General features: G+C 42.1%; 1 protein-coding gene across 1 annotated transcript in view; it reads right to left on the bottom strand.

The window, feature by feature from the left end:
- Nucleotides 1-14,365: 14,365 nt before the first annotated feature.
- PSMA6 (proteasome (prosome, macropain) subunit, alpha type, 6) overlaps nucleotides 14,366-17,260 on the bottom strand; it is a 21,859-nt gene continuing 18,964 nt past the window's right edge. The window contains exons 6-7 of the mRNA XM_008573876.1: nucleotides 16,756-16,850; nucleotides 14,366-14,594 (exon numbers count right to left, since the gene is read on the bottom strand). Coding sequence (XP_008572098.1) covers nucleotides 14,537-14,594; nucleotides 16,756-16,850 — 153 coding nt within the window. The 3' untranslated portion in view covers nucleotides 14,366-14,536. The remainder of the gene's footprint in view (nucleotides 14,595-16,755; nucleotides 16,851-17,260) is intronic.

The following is a 17,260-nucleotide window of genomic DNA, read 5'->3' as shown; positions in this document are numbered from 1 at the left end:
GGAAAGCTTCACCTGTTCCATTATTACATCTGTCATTGTCCATTCCCACTAGTCAGTTCCAGGCCACTCCAGAGAGCTTAGCAGGATTCAAATCCTCATGTCTTTCTGAGGCCTCTAAGTCCCCCTGGGCCCCCTTTTATGGGTACAAAGAAGCTCTGAAACTTGGAGTTTGGAGTCATGTGAGAATGTGGGTTAACTGTGCTGGATTTCCTGAAGGGAGGACAGCATGTTACACGAGAAGCCCTGTGTACCAGCGCAAGACTCCATGGTCACTGGACTCCAAACAGGCCTGGTTTTGTCTGGTTTAGGGGAGGGTTTTTTTGCGGCTGGTGGGTATGGGGATCTGAAGCCTTGACCTTGGTGTTACAGCCCTGGGTTCTGACCAACTGAGCTAACAAGCCAGCCCATCGCCTACGATCTGTGGGACATTGGGCAAGTCATTAGGCTCTCTGAGCCTCAGAATCCCACTGACAGACAAGAAAACACCTCCTCATAGGATTGCTATTGAGACAGTCAAGGAGGTGCTGGTACACAGTGGACAGTCAATATAGGTGCCTCTCTCTCCTCTTAACGAGGAGCCGGAGCCCCTAGGATCCATTGCTCTCCTGAGTAATCATGGCCTCATCGTAGGAGGCATCAGCAGCAAGACAGGGAGGGAGCTGGGAGAGCAAGTCCCATTATCCTCAGACCCTCAGCCCAGGGACTCGTAGTGACGAGGACAGGGGTGGGAAGAGCTGTAGGAGGCAGATGGTGAGAGGGGTTTGGTGTCAATCCAAGCAGCCTTGGTCACTGTTTACCCACCCCGTCCCCATTCTCCCCTGGAGATGGCCGTCTGGGGGACCCACCTGCCCGGGGAACCGCAGTTGATCTTTCTCTGGTCACAAGCTTCTTGTTCAAGGGCCTCAGACCACTATGACCATGAGGCCCGTGACAAGGCCCAGCCCAGTGAGGGGGGCACAGCAGGATTCGCTGCCCAGCTGTGTGTCCCTGCATTTGTCACTACCCAGGACTGCAGGGCTTACGAGTGTTTGTCCACATGTCTTCACTTTCTGCTCCAGACGGGGCAGGGAGATTAAGTTAGATAAACAGAGATAAACTAATCTTAAACATAAACAGAAATGTTAATATATACAAACCATTTTATATATTAAGTAGAAAAGAAAGGACTTAGGAGCGTCCTTTGTGTAGGGCTTTGTGTAGCCCTTGCCATGGTTGAGCTCGGTTCCTTTAGCTGCAGAGCCAGAGACTTGTCCCTTATACCTGACATGGCACCGATGTGGGTGTGGCTGCTCCCCACTGGGGTGGCTGCAGAGGGGCACTGAAGGACACTGGGCCTGCCTTGCCCTGCCTCTTCAGGTCTCCGGGAGACAGACTGCACAGTTGTCTGGGCAGCGCCAGGAACAGATTTGCATTATTTTGTGGCAACAAGCAAATTTCCTGGAGGGGATTTTTGGGAGAGCTGGGAGCCGCCCAGAGAGAAAGCCGAAGGAAACAGAGAGGCCACAAGGAAACAAAGAGGCCACGAGGAAACAGGCCCGGGCAGAGACAGAAGTGGAGGTAGAGGCTGCTTGGCTGGTGGCGCTGGGCTGAGGGCTCTCTGAGGCCTTGACCCCTGCTCCACCCTTCCGCACTGCGGAGGGGGAAACCGGGACCTGAACACAGCTTGCCCAACCCGGGCCTGTGTCAGCGGCAGGATGGAGATCTGAGGAGGAGCCAACCAGACTGCAGAGTAAGATGGAAAATTCCCACAGCGCTCCCGCATCTGAGGCTGTGCTGGGGTGGGGACACCAAGCACCATGCTCCTCTCTGGCCCTGACTACATCGGGGTTGGCAGGTCAGGGGCTGGGGGCAGCAGCTGAACAACTGAACAGCTTCAAGGGGAGGGGATGGAGACCCACATTGTGGGTCTTTGCCCTTCCACATTGTTCCTGTGTCTCTGGGCCTGGCCTGACTGTGGGCTTAGAGGGGATGTGTGTTGGGCAGGGATGGAGGAGCAAGTAGGAAATGGGGAAAACAGACCTACATTCTGCATTTAAAGAAGGCTCAACAACCCTTCAAAACAGGCTGAGAATCTGAAAAATACCAGGCCTTGTTGGTTTAAAGAAATCAAGCAGCATCCACAGGCATGTCAAGATTTTGAATTTAAGTAACTATTACAGCTCAGATGTGTACGTTCATTCTAAAGTTTAGCCAGCACAGGTGAATACAGTACTTTGGTGGCCCGGGCCGTGGGTAAGAACATCCACAGGGCACCTGCTGTGCCAGGCAGGTCTACACAGAGACTCTCATCCAGGGGTGGTAAGAACCTGCCAGCAAGACGACAGGCTCCTGACCAATGTTCTTCCTCAGTTTCTCCAAGGAAGGTTGACTGGAGCAGGCTGTTTCCAAGGCCCTGCAAATGCAGGTGTTTTCTGTTCAGACAGTTTCCAGGGCAGGAGCCTCATGGTCCCTGTGTCCCAGGAAGAGAAGGATCCGGGAGCCCAGCAGCCCGAGTGCCAGACCCAGAAAGGCCTCCCCACTCTGTGGGGCCCAGCCGGGGGGAGGAAGGAAGGAAGCCATGCAAGATAAGATTTCCCCACCCCAAGCCTGGCAATACTCCTGGCTCCAATCACCTAATAAGCAAGCTGGTTTGTTAGGTGACCTGTAGGTGTTCATAGGTGACAATAGCCACTGGAAGGTTGCAAAATCCCTCCTGCACAAGCAGGCTTCAAGAGGCCATACTTCCTCAGTATAGGCATGAAGGTGGAGGAGTCCTAAACTTTCTGTATGGGCTGATTCACTCCAGGCCCCCCTGGCACGTCCCAAAGCTACAGAGGGGAATTTGGCAGTACAGGAGCTTGGATTCCCAGTCTCTCCTCCCCTTTTCTCTGACCCTTTAGATGACTCTACATCTGCTCCTCCCTCCTCAGCTGGCCTTGACTCACATACCCCTGGGTGAGGTGGCCTCTGGCCTCCCTCCTTCTGACCCACCCTCATCCCCAGAACACTCCTGAGAAGGCAGGTTCTGGGTGCAGGTCAGGAGCCTCACAGCTCTGTGCTGGGGTCTAGCTGACCCAGGACCACCAGGGCTCTTGAGGACTGTGCAGGTCCCTGGATGTGAAGGGCTACCCCATATCCTGCTGCTAGATAGTGTCTTGTGTTTTCAGCACTTTAAATACATTATGTCATTTAATTCTCATAGCATCTCTTTGAGATGGATCCTGTGATTACACCCATTTTACAGAAGAGAAAACTGAGGCCATAAATTACTCAGCTATGGAGTGAGAATTCAGTCAGGCTATTGAACTGTTGGAGAGCTAAAAGTCCCCAGCACTTGAATCTAGCAGTTGGAAGTCTGGGGATGCCAGTGCCCCTTTCCCCACCTCTCTAGTCAGTGCTATTGTCACCTGAGTCTCCCTGAGGACAAATGTGAAATGAAGCAAATTCAGGGCTGGGCCTTTGGTGCTGTGTACAGCCACTGGGAGCTGTTGGCTGTGACCTTTTCAGCAGGATCCTCCCCACTCCCAGTTTGGCTGCAATATCTGGTGCGCGAGTGCTTGAATAGGTTCATGTGACTATTTATCCCCCTCCCTGGAGAGCCCCTCCCTCCAAGGCCATACTCCCCACCCTTTGTGTAAGGAGGCCTGGAACTGGGGTTTTTCAGAAATGAGAAATCAGCTGTGAGCACCTGCAGCCCTTCCTGCTTTAGAAGAAACTGCATAATGCTCTGTTTTACGATAACCTTTTGTTTCTTAAGCATACTTCATAGAGAAAGAAAAAAGAAAAAAAAGAAAACCCCAGAAGGGATCTCTAGGTATTTTGTGGTAGGAAAGGGGTGCTAGGCATATTACAAATCATGGGCAAGCCCGCATCTGGTCCCTGGGGGTGTCCCTAACACCCACGCCTGAAGGGAGGCCTGGAGGCTGGTTTGGGGCAAGATGCCTTCATGCCCAATCTGTTCCTACAAAGGGGCTAACTCCCACCTTGCTGGTTGCAGACAGGATGCCAAGCTGCCACAAATATCTCAACGACAGCTCCCTTGGAGGAGATACTCTGCAAGAGATTCAAGGGCCTAAATTCTCAGCCCCCTGGAAAGACTTGGCCTGTGTGGCCTTGTTCATCACTGTGTGCCCCGAAACAAGGTCTCACTTGTAGGAGGGGCTCAAAGATATTTGCTGATCAATAAGAAGTACTAAAAAAACTTTCCCTAAATGACAGGAGATGGTGCAGTCACATGGCCCCTGCTGAGCTTTCTTCCCTGGTTCCCTCTTGAAGTACATTTTCTCTGGTGGCTGCTGGACACAGAGGCACAGGTGTCTTTTCTCAGGTCACCCTGCAGTGGTGGGTCTCTACAGTCATTCTCTTCGGATCAGTGGGCTACTTTTTTGGAGGAGGTAATTTTGCCCCATGTTGTATCCATCCGAAACTTAGAGCTTGAGTTCACATAAGAACTGCCAGCACAGGCATCTCCAGTTAAGCTTTCCGCCTTGCCTCCTGCCATGGGCTTGATGAGCTCCCAGAGACAAGTGCCAGTCAGGCCCCTGCAGGCTGCCCAACAGTGCAGCCATAGTTACACTGAGCCAGGCAAACATGGCTCTGGTGGTAGTTATCAACGAGACAGCAAGATCCGGTTGGTAACCAAGGCACTGCTCGTGGCCTCTATCCCTGGAAAACCCCAGCTGAGCTGGGCTCTCAGAGCTGTAAGGTGGGGCTCTCCCCAGATCACCCCTCCTCTGCCCAGGCAAACCAGGTCTTTCCTGTTCTTCTTCTGCTTCTCCTTTTTATCCTCATTCCAGTCCCCAGTTAAGGCTTAATCGTTGCAGCTCTTGGTAAAACCCAACCAACTGGGTTATCTCTGAGGCTTGCTGGTCACCTCCTGCAATAAGATCAGATGTTGATGTCTGTGTGAAGGGTGCCCCTAATCCAAACAGTCTTCTTGTGGTAACTGCTCAAAAGGGGCAGCAAAAGCTTCACCAAAGTTTCTGCAGCACCACTTACCATCTATCAATGTGCCTTCTCTTCTTCTAAATACACAGCTCTCTGTATTCCCTCGTATTCCCTTGGATCTGGGAGAGGCCTCTCATTTAGAGGGGTCTGCAGAGGGCCTGGTGGATCTGCCTCAAGCCCTTGAAAGGGCTCAACCCAGGATGAGGTTGCATTTTTTATATATATATATATATATTAGACAATGGTATTTTTTATCCTCTTAACTGGCTGTAGGAGTCAAGGATGAGGTCAGCAAAGGCACAGATGACATGTGCCAAGTGCATAGGGCCACTTTCCAGAGACCCATTTGTCTCCTCTACACACCAGTAAGCTGCCCACTGACCAAAAGAGCAGCAGAGGTGGGATGAGCCCTCAATACCTTTGACTGTGATCATATCACCTGCAGTTGCTGCGTGCGGTGCTTCCCAACCAGCAACAAACCCCAGACCTGACTGGGGCATGCTCTCAAAGTAAACATGCCTGGAGGAGCATCCTGGGAGACTGATTTGATAGACTTGGCGGGGGGGCTGGGACTTATACACTTTGAAAAAGTTCCCCTGGTGCTTCTGATGCACACTTGTTTGTTTATTTGGGGGGGGGGGGCAGCTGGCTTGCACAGGGATCCGAACCGAAACCCTTGACCTTGGAGTTATAACACCACACTCTAACCAATGGAGCTAACCAGCCAGCCCACATTTCAGTTTAAAGGTCTTCAGTGCTTGCCCTCGTGGGATGCGAGCACAGAAACATGGTATCACAAGGAATTTAAAACCACAGCAAGTTCAGTGAGTTCCTTCTTGGGGAGGTCAGAGGGGGCAAATAGTGCTTTCTGTTACACTGGAGGCTGTTTTGAGTGAGAACCAAGCACCGGCACATGGTGGTGGTACCATCGGTCACCTAGCGATAGGGCAAAGCTGAGTCCGTAAGGAATACCTGATCATTGAAAAACACTTGGAAAAAACATTAAAATATAAGAAATGAGAAAAATTATTCATGACCATTATGAACATTTTGGATTATCTCTTGAATTATTTTCCCTATGCATTTTAAAAATTAATAGTCTTTTATGTTTCTAGAACAGTTTTAGATTTACAGAAAAATTGAGCAGATTGTGCTGAGTTCCCATATGACACCACCCCACACACAAATTTTTCCTATTTATTATCAATATCTTGCATTGGTGTGCCACATTCGTTACAAGTCATGAGCTAATATTGATACATTATTATTATTATTATTTTTCCCTTTTTGTCTTTTTTCGTGACCGGCAACGGATCGCAACCCTCAGTGTCGCGCCCGTACCGGACCGGGACCGGCCACGGGATCACAACCCACGGTGTTGCTCCCGCGCCTCGCTCAGCCAGTGAGCGGCCGGTCTGTATGTGGGATCCGAACCCTCGGGCGGGAGCGCCACCGCGCTTCCCAAGCGGCGCACTATAGCAGTGCGCCACCGGGCCAGCCCCTTGATACATTATTATTAATTAAAGTCCGTGTTTTATACTAAGTCTCAATTTTTGTGTTGTATACTTCTTTGTGTTTTGACAAATGCGCGAGTGTTGTATACTTCTTTGTGTTTTGACAAATGCGCGATGTCATGTATCCACCAATACAGTATGGAACACTCACCACCCTAAACCTGAGCTTCACCCATTCATCGCTGCTTACCTCCTGGTTTTCCCCACCTCTGCTCTGAACTCCTGCCAACTACTGATCTTTTTACTGTTTCTCTAGATCTCTCTTTTCCAGAAAGTCATACAGTTGGATTTGTACAGTAGGTAACCCGTTCAAACTGGTTCCTTTCATTTACAATGTGCATTTAAGTTTCCTCCATTTCTTTATGTGGCATGATCGCTCATTTCATTTTAGCACTGATACTACTCCATTGTATGATTTGTTTTCTACTCACCTATTGAAGGACATCTTGGTTGCTTCCAGTCTGGGGCAATTGTGAACAAAGCTATTCTTTAAAAAAAAAACAACTTTTGGGGGGCAGCTGTTTGGTACAGGGATCCAAGCCCTTGACCTTGGTGTTTTCAACACCGTGGTCTAACTAACTGACTAACTGGCCAGCCCGTTAGCCTAAGCATTTGTGTGTAGGTTTTTGTGTGGGCATAAGCTGGATCTTGTGATATGACTGTATTTAGTTTTGTAAGAAATTGCCAAACTGTCTTCCGAAGTGGCTGTACCATTTTGTATTCTCATCAGTTCCTGCAGCTCTGCATCCTCACCAGCATGTGGTATTGTCTTTTTTATTTTTTTTATTTTAGCCATTCTAATAGACCTGTAGAGGTATCTCATCGTTGTTTAAATTTGTAGTTTCTGATGATATATGATGTTGAGCATCCTTTCATATACTTATGTAATGTACCATCCATTTATCTCCTTTGATGAGGTGTCCATTCAGATCTTCTGCCAGTTTTTAAAGTGAGTTCTTTATTTTCCTGTTTTTGAGTTCTAGGAATTCTCTGTGTATTCTGGATACCAGCCCTTTATCATGTGTTTTGCAAATATTTTCTTCCCATCTGTAGTTGGTCTTTTCATTCTCTTAAGAGTCTTTCACAGAAGTTTTTGATTTTAATAAAGTCCAGTTTACCAATTTTTTATTTCATGGGTTGTGCTTTTTGTGTTGTATCTAAAAATTTATTGCCATTGTGTTCAGATGCAGAACAAAAAATAAATAAAAATTCATTGCCAAACCCAAGTCACATAGATTTTCTTCAATATTATCACGTAGAAGTATTATAGTTTGTTGTTCTACATTAAATCTATCATCCATTGTGAGTTAATTTTTGTGAAAGGTGTAAAGTCTGTGTCAAAATTCATGTTTTTACATGTGGATGACCAGTTGTTACAGCACTATTTGTGAAAAGACTATTCTTTCTCCATTGAATTGTTATTGCTCCTTTGTGGGTATTTCTGGCATCTCCGTTCTATTCATCTATTTATCTAGTCTTTCACCAACACCATGCAGTCTTGATTATTGTAAATTTATAGTAAGTCATGAAGTCAGATAGTGTCCAGTCTTCTGACTTTGTTTTTCTTCATTATTGTCTTGACCATTCTGAGTCTTTTGCCTTTTCACGTAAACTTTAGAATCAGTTTGTCAGCATCCACAATGTAACCTGCTGGGTTTTGACTGGGATTGTGTTGAATCTATAGATTCAGTTGGAAAGAAATAACATCTTGGCAATATTGAGTTTTCCTATCCACGAACATAAACTATCCCCCCTTCAATTTCTTTCATCAGAGTTTCATAGTTTTCCTCATATACATCCTGTATAAATTTTGTTAGATATATTCCTAAGTATTCCATGTTTTTTAGAGCTAATGTAAGTGGTATTGTGTTTTTAATTTCAAATTCAAATTGTTCATTGCTGTTGTACAGAAAAGCAATTAACTTTTGTATTTTAACCTTGTTTCCTGCAATCTTCTTATAAAAGCTTATTAGTTCCAGAAGTTTTTTCCCCATGCATTTGTTTACATTGTTGAGATCACAGACTTTGTAAACCATCTTATATTCTTGTCCCTCCCAGTTATATCATAAGCATTTTTAATGGCAGCAAAATATCTTATTGAACTATTTCTTTCCTTCCTTCCTCCCTTCCTCCCTTCCTTCTTTCTTTTTCTTTTTGTGGCTGGCCACAGGTATTAAACCCTGGCCCTTGGTGTTATCAGTATCACACTTTAACCAACTGAGCTAACCAGCCGGCCCATGAACTATGATTTCTTAATCAATGACCTTTTGTTGGTTAGCTAGGGTGTTTTCAATTTTTTCATACATGTTCCTTATTAAATATATGGAAAATACAGAAGAGTATAAAGAAAAAAAAATGAAATGCACTTGTAATTTCACCAGAAATAATCACTGTTAACATTCTATTGTCTTCCTTCTACTGTTTCCTTTCTGCCAGTGGTTCTCCTTTCTTGGGAAATAGAGTTCTCTGAATATTTGATGAAAGCTATAGGTCTCTCCCAGGAAATTAGGACATGCACTAAATATTGCATAGTTTCAGTGTTCTAGGGACCTCTCTAGACAATCCCAGAAAGGCCGCACAGGAGGCTGGGACATTTATCATCAGCTTCACTTGGCATTATTTACCCTGTACTTTCTGGTGGTATTAGGCTTGCACAGACCGAGCAGGCTTTCCTGACTTGAGAGACGCCTAAGGAAGGGAGGCAGAAAACTGCACAGAACACTCTTAAGGTGGAATACTGTGGGCAGGAATCAGAACTGTCCACCACCATGCGGCAGAAATCAGAAAGGCAGCAGGAATGAGATGGGTACAGAAAGTGTCTGCCACAGGGATCACATTGTATATTTTGTATCCTGTTTCTTACATAATATCACATTATAAATGGTTTCTGTATCATTAAATATTCTTCAAAACAGGAGTTTTAGTGACTGTACAATATTCCACAATATTGAATGCAATGTAATTTATTGCTGTATGTAAAAATTATATTTATTATTGAACATAAAAATTACTATGACATATTCTGCATCTCTATTTCTCTGTCAAATTTTTACAAATAGAATGGCTTTTCTCTTTTTTTTTGGTTCTTGATGCATATTTCCAAGTTGTCCTCTATGAAGATGTTTATACTTCCGCCAGCAGAAGGAGCAGCTAACTTTTCAGTAGCTACTCATAGCAGTACACCTCATCATTCCTTTGTACAACAAATATTTATTGAACACTTGCAATGTACCAAATATGTTATGTTATTGTTTTAACTTAAAAGTTTTAGTAATTTGATAGAAAATATGGTATCTTATAATTTGCATTTAAAAATTGAGTTTATTTTTCAAATTTATTGACTAGAAAATTTCTGTGACTTGTCTGTGTTCTTACATTTTACTATTTATGTGTTAATACTTTCTATTTGAGCTTTTCTTATGGCAAGTGTTTTGTTAGCAAAATTTTATATTAAAGTAGAGAAATATACAATTGTTTTTCCTTTATGTTTTTATCTATTGTTTTTGTTTAGAAAGTGCTTCACCATCTGGAGATCTGTTTTAAACCTAAACTATTTCTTCCTTTCTTTTTCCATTTTCTACTTCTTTCTTTTTAAAGGTTTTTTGAAATTACCTAAACTATCTGGATTTTGTTTTGATGTAAGGTGTGAGATTAGGAACGTTTTTCCCTATATGGTTATTTTCCCCCCAGAATTATTTCCCCATTGATTTGTAGTGCTAATTTGATCATATATTAAATTCTTACATATGCTGAGGTCAGTTTCTGTTGCTTATAACAGAAATACCTGAACTGGGTGATTTATAAAGAAAATGAAATTTATTGCTTACAGTTTTGGAGGCTGGGAAGTCCAAAGTCCAGGGAACACATCTGATAAGGGTCTTCTTTGGTGATGGTTTTACAGCAATGCAGGGGTCTCACATGGCAAAGTGGCAGAGCAGAGAGAATTCCTCATGTACTCTGCTTTTAAAGCCCACAGAACCATGCCCCTACCTACCATTATTAATCCATTCATTACAGCATAGTCCTTCAATCTAATCATCTCTTCAAGGCCCCACCTTTCAGTTACCATAGTAAGGTTTCTCAGCCTCAACAGTTACAGTGGGGATTTAAACTTCTAATACATGAATGCTGGGGGACACAATTCAATCAATCCACAGCACTGGGGAATTCCAAGTTTCAAAAAACACTCTTCTAGTATTTTGAGTAGAATTACTTTAAACCTACACGTTTGGAAAAGAGCTGACTATTATAATACTCAGTACTCCCATCAAGAAGCAGGTTATCTCTCAGTCAAGTTTTCTAGTTTCCTCCATATGGGTTAATATTTCCAGTTAGTACTATTTCTAGGGATTTTATATTTTTGTTGATATTGTGAAATATATATGCATATCATATTTTCTAAACAATTATTTCTGGCATATAAGAATGGTATTTATTTTTTAGGTATTTTTGGGATGGTGGAGAGTAGGGGGAACTTGACAAAAGTGATTGTAGATTTCATCTAATGTCCTCACAAAGACGTGCCTCGAAGTCAGACTATGTTCTAGTCCTGTCATTGACGTTTGTTAGTTGTGTGATCCTGGCCAAATTACTTAATTTTAGCTCAGTTTTTTTCACTGGCAGTAGGAAAATAATAATAGTATAGGTCTGTGATGGCATGGGGCCAGATTGATTTTGGAATTTAATATATTTTGGATTTTAGAAAGGTAATGTGGTACCTAAATCATGTATCACATAACTCTCCCACTGGAGTCTAAAATAAGCACCCTATAATTAAATACAATAACATTGCTACAGAGATAAAGAGTATAAATGGCTTCAACAGTTCAAGCCAGACTTTGCTGCTAAATGAATTTTAAGCAATTTCTGCATTTTGGAAATGTAGACTAGCAATTAGAGGCCTGAACTTAAATGTTAAACTTAAAACAGTTTAGAGAATATTGTAAGACAGGGACTGCCCCATAAAGGCTAGTGCTTAATTAGGTCATTTTCTTGCCTTTCTTTTTTTTTTTTTATTAACACATATGTTTCTTTCTTTATTGGTGGAAATTTTACAAATTAGAATTGATTACAATTCCTGGATTCATAGAGCATAAACCTGTAGCAGCATTACTGACAGCAAACAATCTGTGCGTGAAGTCCCATGATTTATGCATCAGATCAGGTCACCCCCTAGCATATCCAATGCTCTTATGCTGACAAGGTCTGAGGGTTGATGAAAAGGCACACAACATTGTCATAGACAGGGCAAAATGGCCTGAAGAGGCATGTGTTCCTGTGTCAAAATTCCTATACATATTCATTAATAAATCAATGTAATATAAAATTAATTTGATTACAAAAATATGTAGTTTAATAGATAAACAATTTAAAATTGCTCTTCTGTATACCTTAATTTCAGATTAATTTTACACAGTTTTTAGAATTTTTTTTTTTTTGTTAAATTTTTATTTTGTCAATATACACTGTATATGATTATTATGGCCCATCACCGACACCTCCCTCCCTCCTCCCTCTCTCTTGCCTTTCTTTAGGTAAACAACATGAACAGCAAATTATAATTCTATTTCCTTTACAATACCTCTTAATTCCGTTCCTTATTGTATTAGCTGGATTTTCCAGAATGTAAAATGGAGATCAAAGTCATCCTGGGATCATTCCTGATTTCAATGGAAGTGGCCACCACTAATTCACTGTTATGATGTTAGTCACAACTTGAGATTTTTTTTTCTTGTATTTTGGAAATGCAGTAGATTGTTGGAACATATTTAACCCTAGCATTACTGACTCCTTAAGGGAGATCCTGAAAATCCTTAATGTAATAATTTGGTTGTGGCACATATTTAAATCTTGGATTTGGAGGATAATTGGGGAATCAAGTAACTGATTAGTTGTTCACTTATAACCTAAATGGTACAATGCTGTTTCTTTATGGAAAAATGAGGTACCAAGGAAAGCACATGTCTGTCTACCCAAAGAGCTTCACATATTATATTTCTTACTACTTTATCAAAATGACATTTGGATAAAGATATTTAAAGGTTTAAGTCATTTTTCTTAGCATTTTGTATATAACATTTCTGCACTAACCTTTAGTTATCCATCCCAACAGAATGAGAGTATTTAATGTTCACATAAAAGTCTTTTCTATTCCTCCCAGTTCTTTTAAGCTTTAATAACTTAACCAATTTATTTAAAACTGTCCCATATTAATCCTAATTCTAGATTTTACATTATTGCATAATGTTAAGTAAAAATCATAGAATTTTAGTTTTCTATCCCTAAAAGGAATCTTCTTACAGAAAACCTGAGTTATTTGCTAGTCTCTTATCCATGAAAATGGGTGAAATCAGGCTCTCTAAGGGCGTAGAATTTCAGAGTCTGTTCAGGGGAGTAGCACTTCTATGCAGACTCCACTTTCAAAGTGATGGCAGCTCTTTTATAGAGCCTAGTGGTTTTGGATGGGTAATCCCAGAGCAGCAGCCCTGAACTGGAACTCTGCTTCCCTGTTAGGAAACTTCACTACTCCTGACTCAGCCCTGAAGAGGATGTGGTCAATGAAGTTTCCTGCTTCTAAAGGTCACATGCTCATATGGCCTCCCCTTGTGTGGGCCTGGTGGCTGCAGAAACAGGTGCAACTCTGATTCCAGGGACTGGTATGAGATCAGCAGCCACTCACCTGTGTGAGGTTAACAGCACCAGTCTCGCCCAGTGCAAATGAGGACATGAAATTAGTAGCCTCAGACTTTCCAAGAGTTTTGCATTATCTGCAATGTTTAGTGGTTCAGATCACCAAGGAATCACTCCAGGAATTTTTTTTTTCTTTTTTTTTTGTGACCGGTCGCACTGCACTCAGCCAGTGAGTGCACCGGCCATCCCTATATAGGATCTGAACCCGCGGCGGGAGCGCTACTGCGCTCCCAGCGCTACACCCTCCCGAATGCACCACGGGGTCGGCCCACTCCAGGAATTTTTAAAACTTAATCCTTTACATCTAAAAAAACCCAGATATGGGCCGGCCCAGTGGCACACTGGAGAGTGCGCTGCTTGTGAGTGTGGTGGTGCTCCCGCCAAGGGTTCGGATCCCATGTGGAGACCAGTTCCCGCTCACTGGCTGAGCGCAGTGCAGGCGCAACACCGAGGGTTGCGATCCCGTTGCCGGTCCCCGGTACGGGCGCGACACCGAGGGTTGCGATCCCATTACCGGTCAGTAAAAAAGACAAAAAGGAAAAAATAAATAAATAAATAAACCCAGATAGATTATTCTGAATATATGAAGGGTCTTCAAAAAGTTCATGGAAAGACTCATTTTACCTGTTCATTCTATTTTCCTAACTTTTTGAAGTATTGGTATACAATTTGTTCTTTTTCCCCTTAACACTGTTTGTGGTGGTATATCTAAGCTTTACTATAAACTCATTCCTTAATGTCAACTTTAAATACTTAATCTTAAGGAAGCACAGGAAATACACACACTCTACAAGTTTTCTAGACCTATGTTTCCTGAAGGTAACTGCAATTTCTACTCTTAAAAATACTGGTTCTTACTGAATATCTCAAAACTACTGAGGATCAACCAGGATAATCTTTTCAGTACAGTTAAAGCCTTCAATGGAACTAGGAGTCCAGGTTCAGGAATATCCCGTTTGAATGAAGAATTGTAAAATAAAGGCCTTGTCTCACATGCCAACTTACAGTCTCAGAGCAGGTTTTCAAAACCAGAGTTGTAGTTTGCTATTCATTAATTATGCCATATAGCAACAGTAGACATTTCTGGTTATTAAGTTCCTCATGCTAAGGCAATATGTTTTTCTGTCAAGAAAATTACCAAAGGTAGATGAAAAGATGATGAATATTTAACAGTTTGCACGTACTAACAGTCTGCTTAATACTTACAATTGGAGGTAAAAAAGACAGGATGCAAATATTTTCCAAAAGCACTGTTTTTATTTATACAGAGTCCTAACCACTTTGGCAAGCAGTAGGAGGAGTGGCAGAGATTCCTTTTTCAATCCAGGGGCCTCCGTCATGTTGGTTTGTTTTTACCAAACACACATGCACGTGGCATCATGGATTTGGTAAACTAATGACAATGTTTAGTCTCTCTCTGCTAGAGCAACAAGATGAGCATCAATCTCTGCTTCTGTAAGAATCCTAGAAGACAAAAGGGGGAAAAACACAACTATTTATTTTTTAAACTCTTTTTATTATGAAAAATTTCAAACACATGCAAAAGTAGAATAGTAATGAACGCCTATGTACCTATCATCCAATTTCAACAATTATCAATTAATAACCAGTCTTAAAAATCTACACCCCCTCCTCTACTCCCTCAGATTATTTTGAAGGAATTCCCAGACATTATATCAACTTCATCTATACATAAAAATGTTTACTTCTTTGATATCAGATGCAGAATTAGGTCTTTTAAAAACAAAATCCTTTAGTTGCAGCTAAGATAGAAAATATTTCAATAATATAAAGCTAAATTATATAAAATATATTCTACTTAGCTCCTATGTCAAAATGCCCTTATACCTAGTATCAGTCAAGTTTATATTAGCTGACAGATGAAAACTCATTGAGAAATCTAAGCAGATTTTTAAAAAGCTACTCTGATTCAGAAGTCCATGAATAGAAAAATTATAATTCTATGAACAGTCTAAAAGCATGCTCCATGTTGAACATAGGATATTTTCTAAATGATGTTTGCCTTGAAAGGAATCAATCGCTTGGCAACCTTGCTAATGTAACCTATTAGTGCTGGACTTCTAAAAAGTGAAATTTGTCAAAATGACATTTTTTAATGCAATTTGGGGAAATATTAAGGTACTTTGTATAGTTATTGATGCTTATGTGATATGTTCTAGTTATTATTTAAGTATACTTACTACTACAGAAGTTATAAATGATACAAGGGCTTTTTGAAGACACAGGATCCTTAGTTTCTTATCCATTTTTTTTTTTTTTTTTTTTGTCTTTTGTCTTTTTCCGTGTCTGGCAACGGATCGCAACCCTCAGTGTTGCCCCCGTACCGGACCGGGGACCAGCAACGGGATTGCAACCCTCGGTGTTGCTCCCGCATCTCGCTCAGCCAGTGAGCGGGAACCGGTCTGTATGTGGGATCCGAACCCTCGGGCAGGAGCGCCGCCGCGCTTCCCAAGCGGCGCACTTATCCAGTGCGCCACCGGGCCAGCCCTCTTATCCACTTTTTAAAGTAACATGCAAATTAAATTTTAAAAGGTGATAGTAAGTCTCAGAACAGAAAACACGAATTAACTGCAGGTTCTTCAGAGTTTTGCAAATTGCCCCCAACTATGATCATGTCACAACTATGGTTGTGATCTAAAAGTAGATATACACAATTGTTAAAATGCCTCCCAGCAGTTCCTTGCATCTGCGGATTTAACTGCAGTATTTTCACTAATCACAAGAGTATACTGGTACACGGAATGTAAACCACCTCATAGGGTTGCTGGGAAGATTAAATGAGCTGATACGTATGTTAAGTACCCAGGATGGATTTGAATCATGGAAGCTGTAAGGCTGCTGTGTGGGAGTTAGTCACTCAGTCAGTAAGAACACACAAGCATCCAGTATCTCAACTATCTCTGCAACTCAATTAGCTGTATTCAAAATTTGGGGTTTCCAAAGATCTATGGATAAGCATCTGATATATTTCTTTTTTTTTTTTTTTTTGTCTTTTTTGTCTTTTTCTGTGTCCGGCAACGGATCGCAACCCTCAGTGTTGCCCCCGTACCGGACCGGGGACCGGCAACGGGATTGCAACCCTCGGTGTTGCTCCCGCGCCTCGCTCAGCCAGTGAGCGGGAACCGGTCTGTATGTGGGATCCGAACCCTCGGGCAGGAGCGCCGCCACGCTTCCCAAGCGGCGCACTATCCAGTGCGCCACCGGGCCGGCCCGCGTCTGATATATTTCATATTGCTTTTGAAGCTCGACTTAACCACTAAATAACCAAAGATCCACCTGAAAAACTTGAAAACTACTGCTTTGGGAGTTGAATTTTTATTGGCCTTATACTAAAAAAAGAAAACACTATGCTTACTTTACTCCTTACATAAGATTATTTTGTGTTATTCTAAAATGAGAGAAAAGCTGTTAAATCTTTCTTAAAGAGACCCCAATATGTTTAATATTGATCTCTCAGGTGTGAAGAAAAAAAAACTATAAGCATAGTTCAAAAAAACTGTCCCCCACTCTCCCCAAGTTATTGGACAATATACCCACATGCCTCTACCTTTCCAGTCTGGAATTTCAACACTTGGCAAACTTCTTTAAGTACAATATAACTCACCTGAATTTGGGATTTTCAACTGTAACTACTCCAACTTCTATTTCTGAAGGTTTGAAATCAATTGATAGAACGGTAGACAGGCATGTAATTGCAGTCTGAAAAAAGTACCAACATTAAAATATAGTAGCTTTCAGAGTTTCCAAGATTTTCTCATTCCAAGCTTGTTCAAATCATATAAGTTAACCACAAGTTATTCATTTCTGCTCCATGTTTCAGTAATGCAGTTCTATGGCCTCATGTACTCTAATGTGTTGCCTGCCTATGGTGAGAAACTTGTTTCTACCAAGTGAAGCCATAAATTAAAGTCCATCAAACCAAATAGGATAATTTATACAATACAGTTTATTTGCTTGATGACCACTATATGCCAGGCACTATGCTTAGCATCTGGGGTGAAATGCGGAGAGGATAAAGATGAATGACACAGTTTGCACCCTCAAGGAATTTATAGTAATAACAATTTAAGAATGTTTTTTTTTTTTTTTTTTTTTTTTTTTTTTTTTTT

This window comes from Galeopterus variegatus, unplaced genomic scaffold (assembly GCF_000696425.1).
Source record: "Galeopterus variegatus unplaced genomic scaffold, G_variegatus-3.0.2 Scaffold54, whole genome shotgun sequence".
Lineage (NCBI taxonomy): Eukaryota > Metazoa > Chordata > Mammalia > Dermoptera > Cynocephalidae > Galeopterus > Galeopterus variegatus.
Note: the sequence above shows the minus strand (reverse complement) of the source record. Positions and strands in the feature narration are given on the sequence as shown.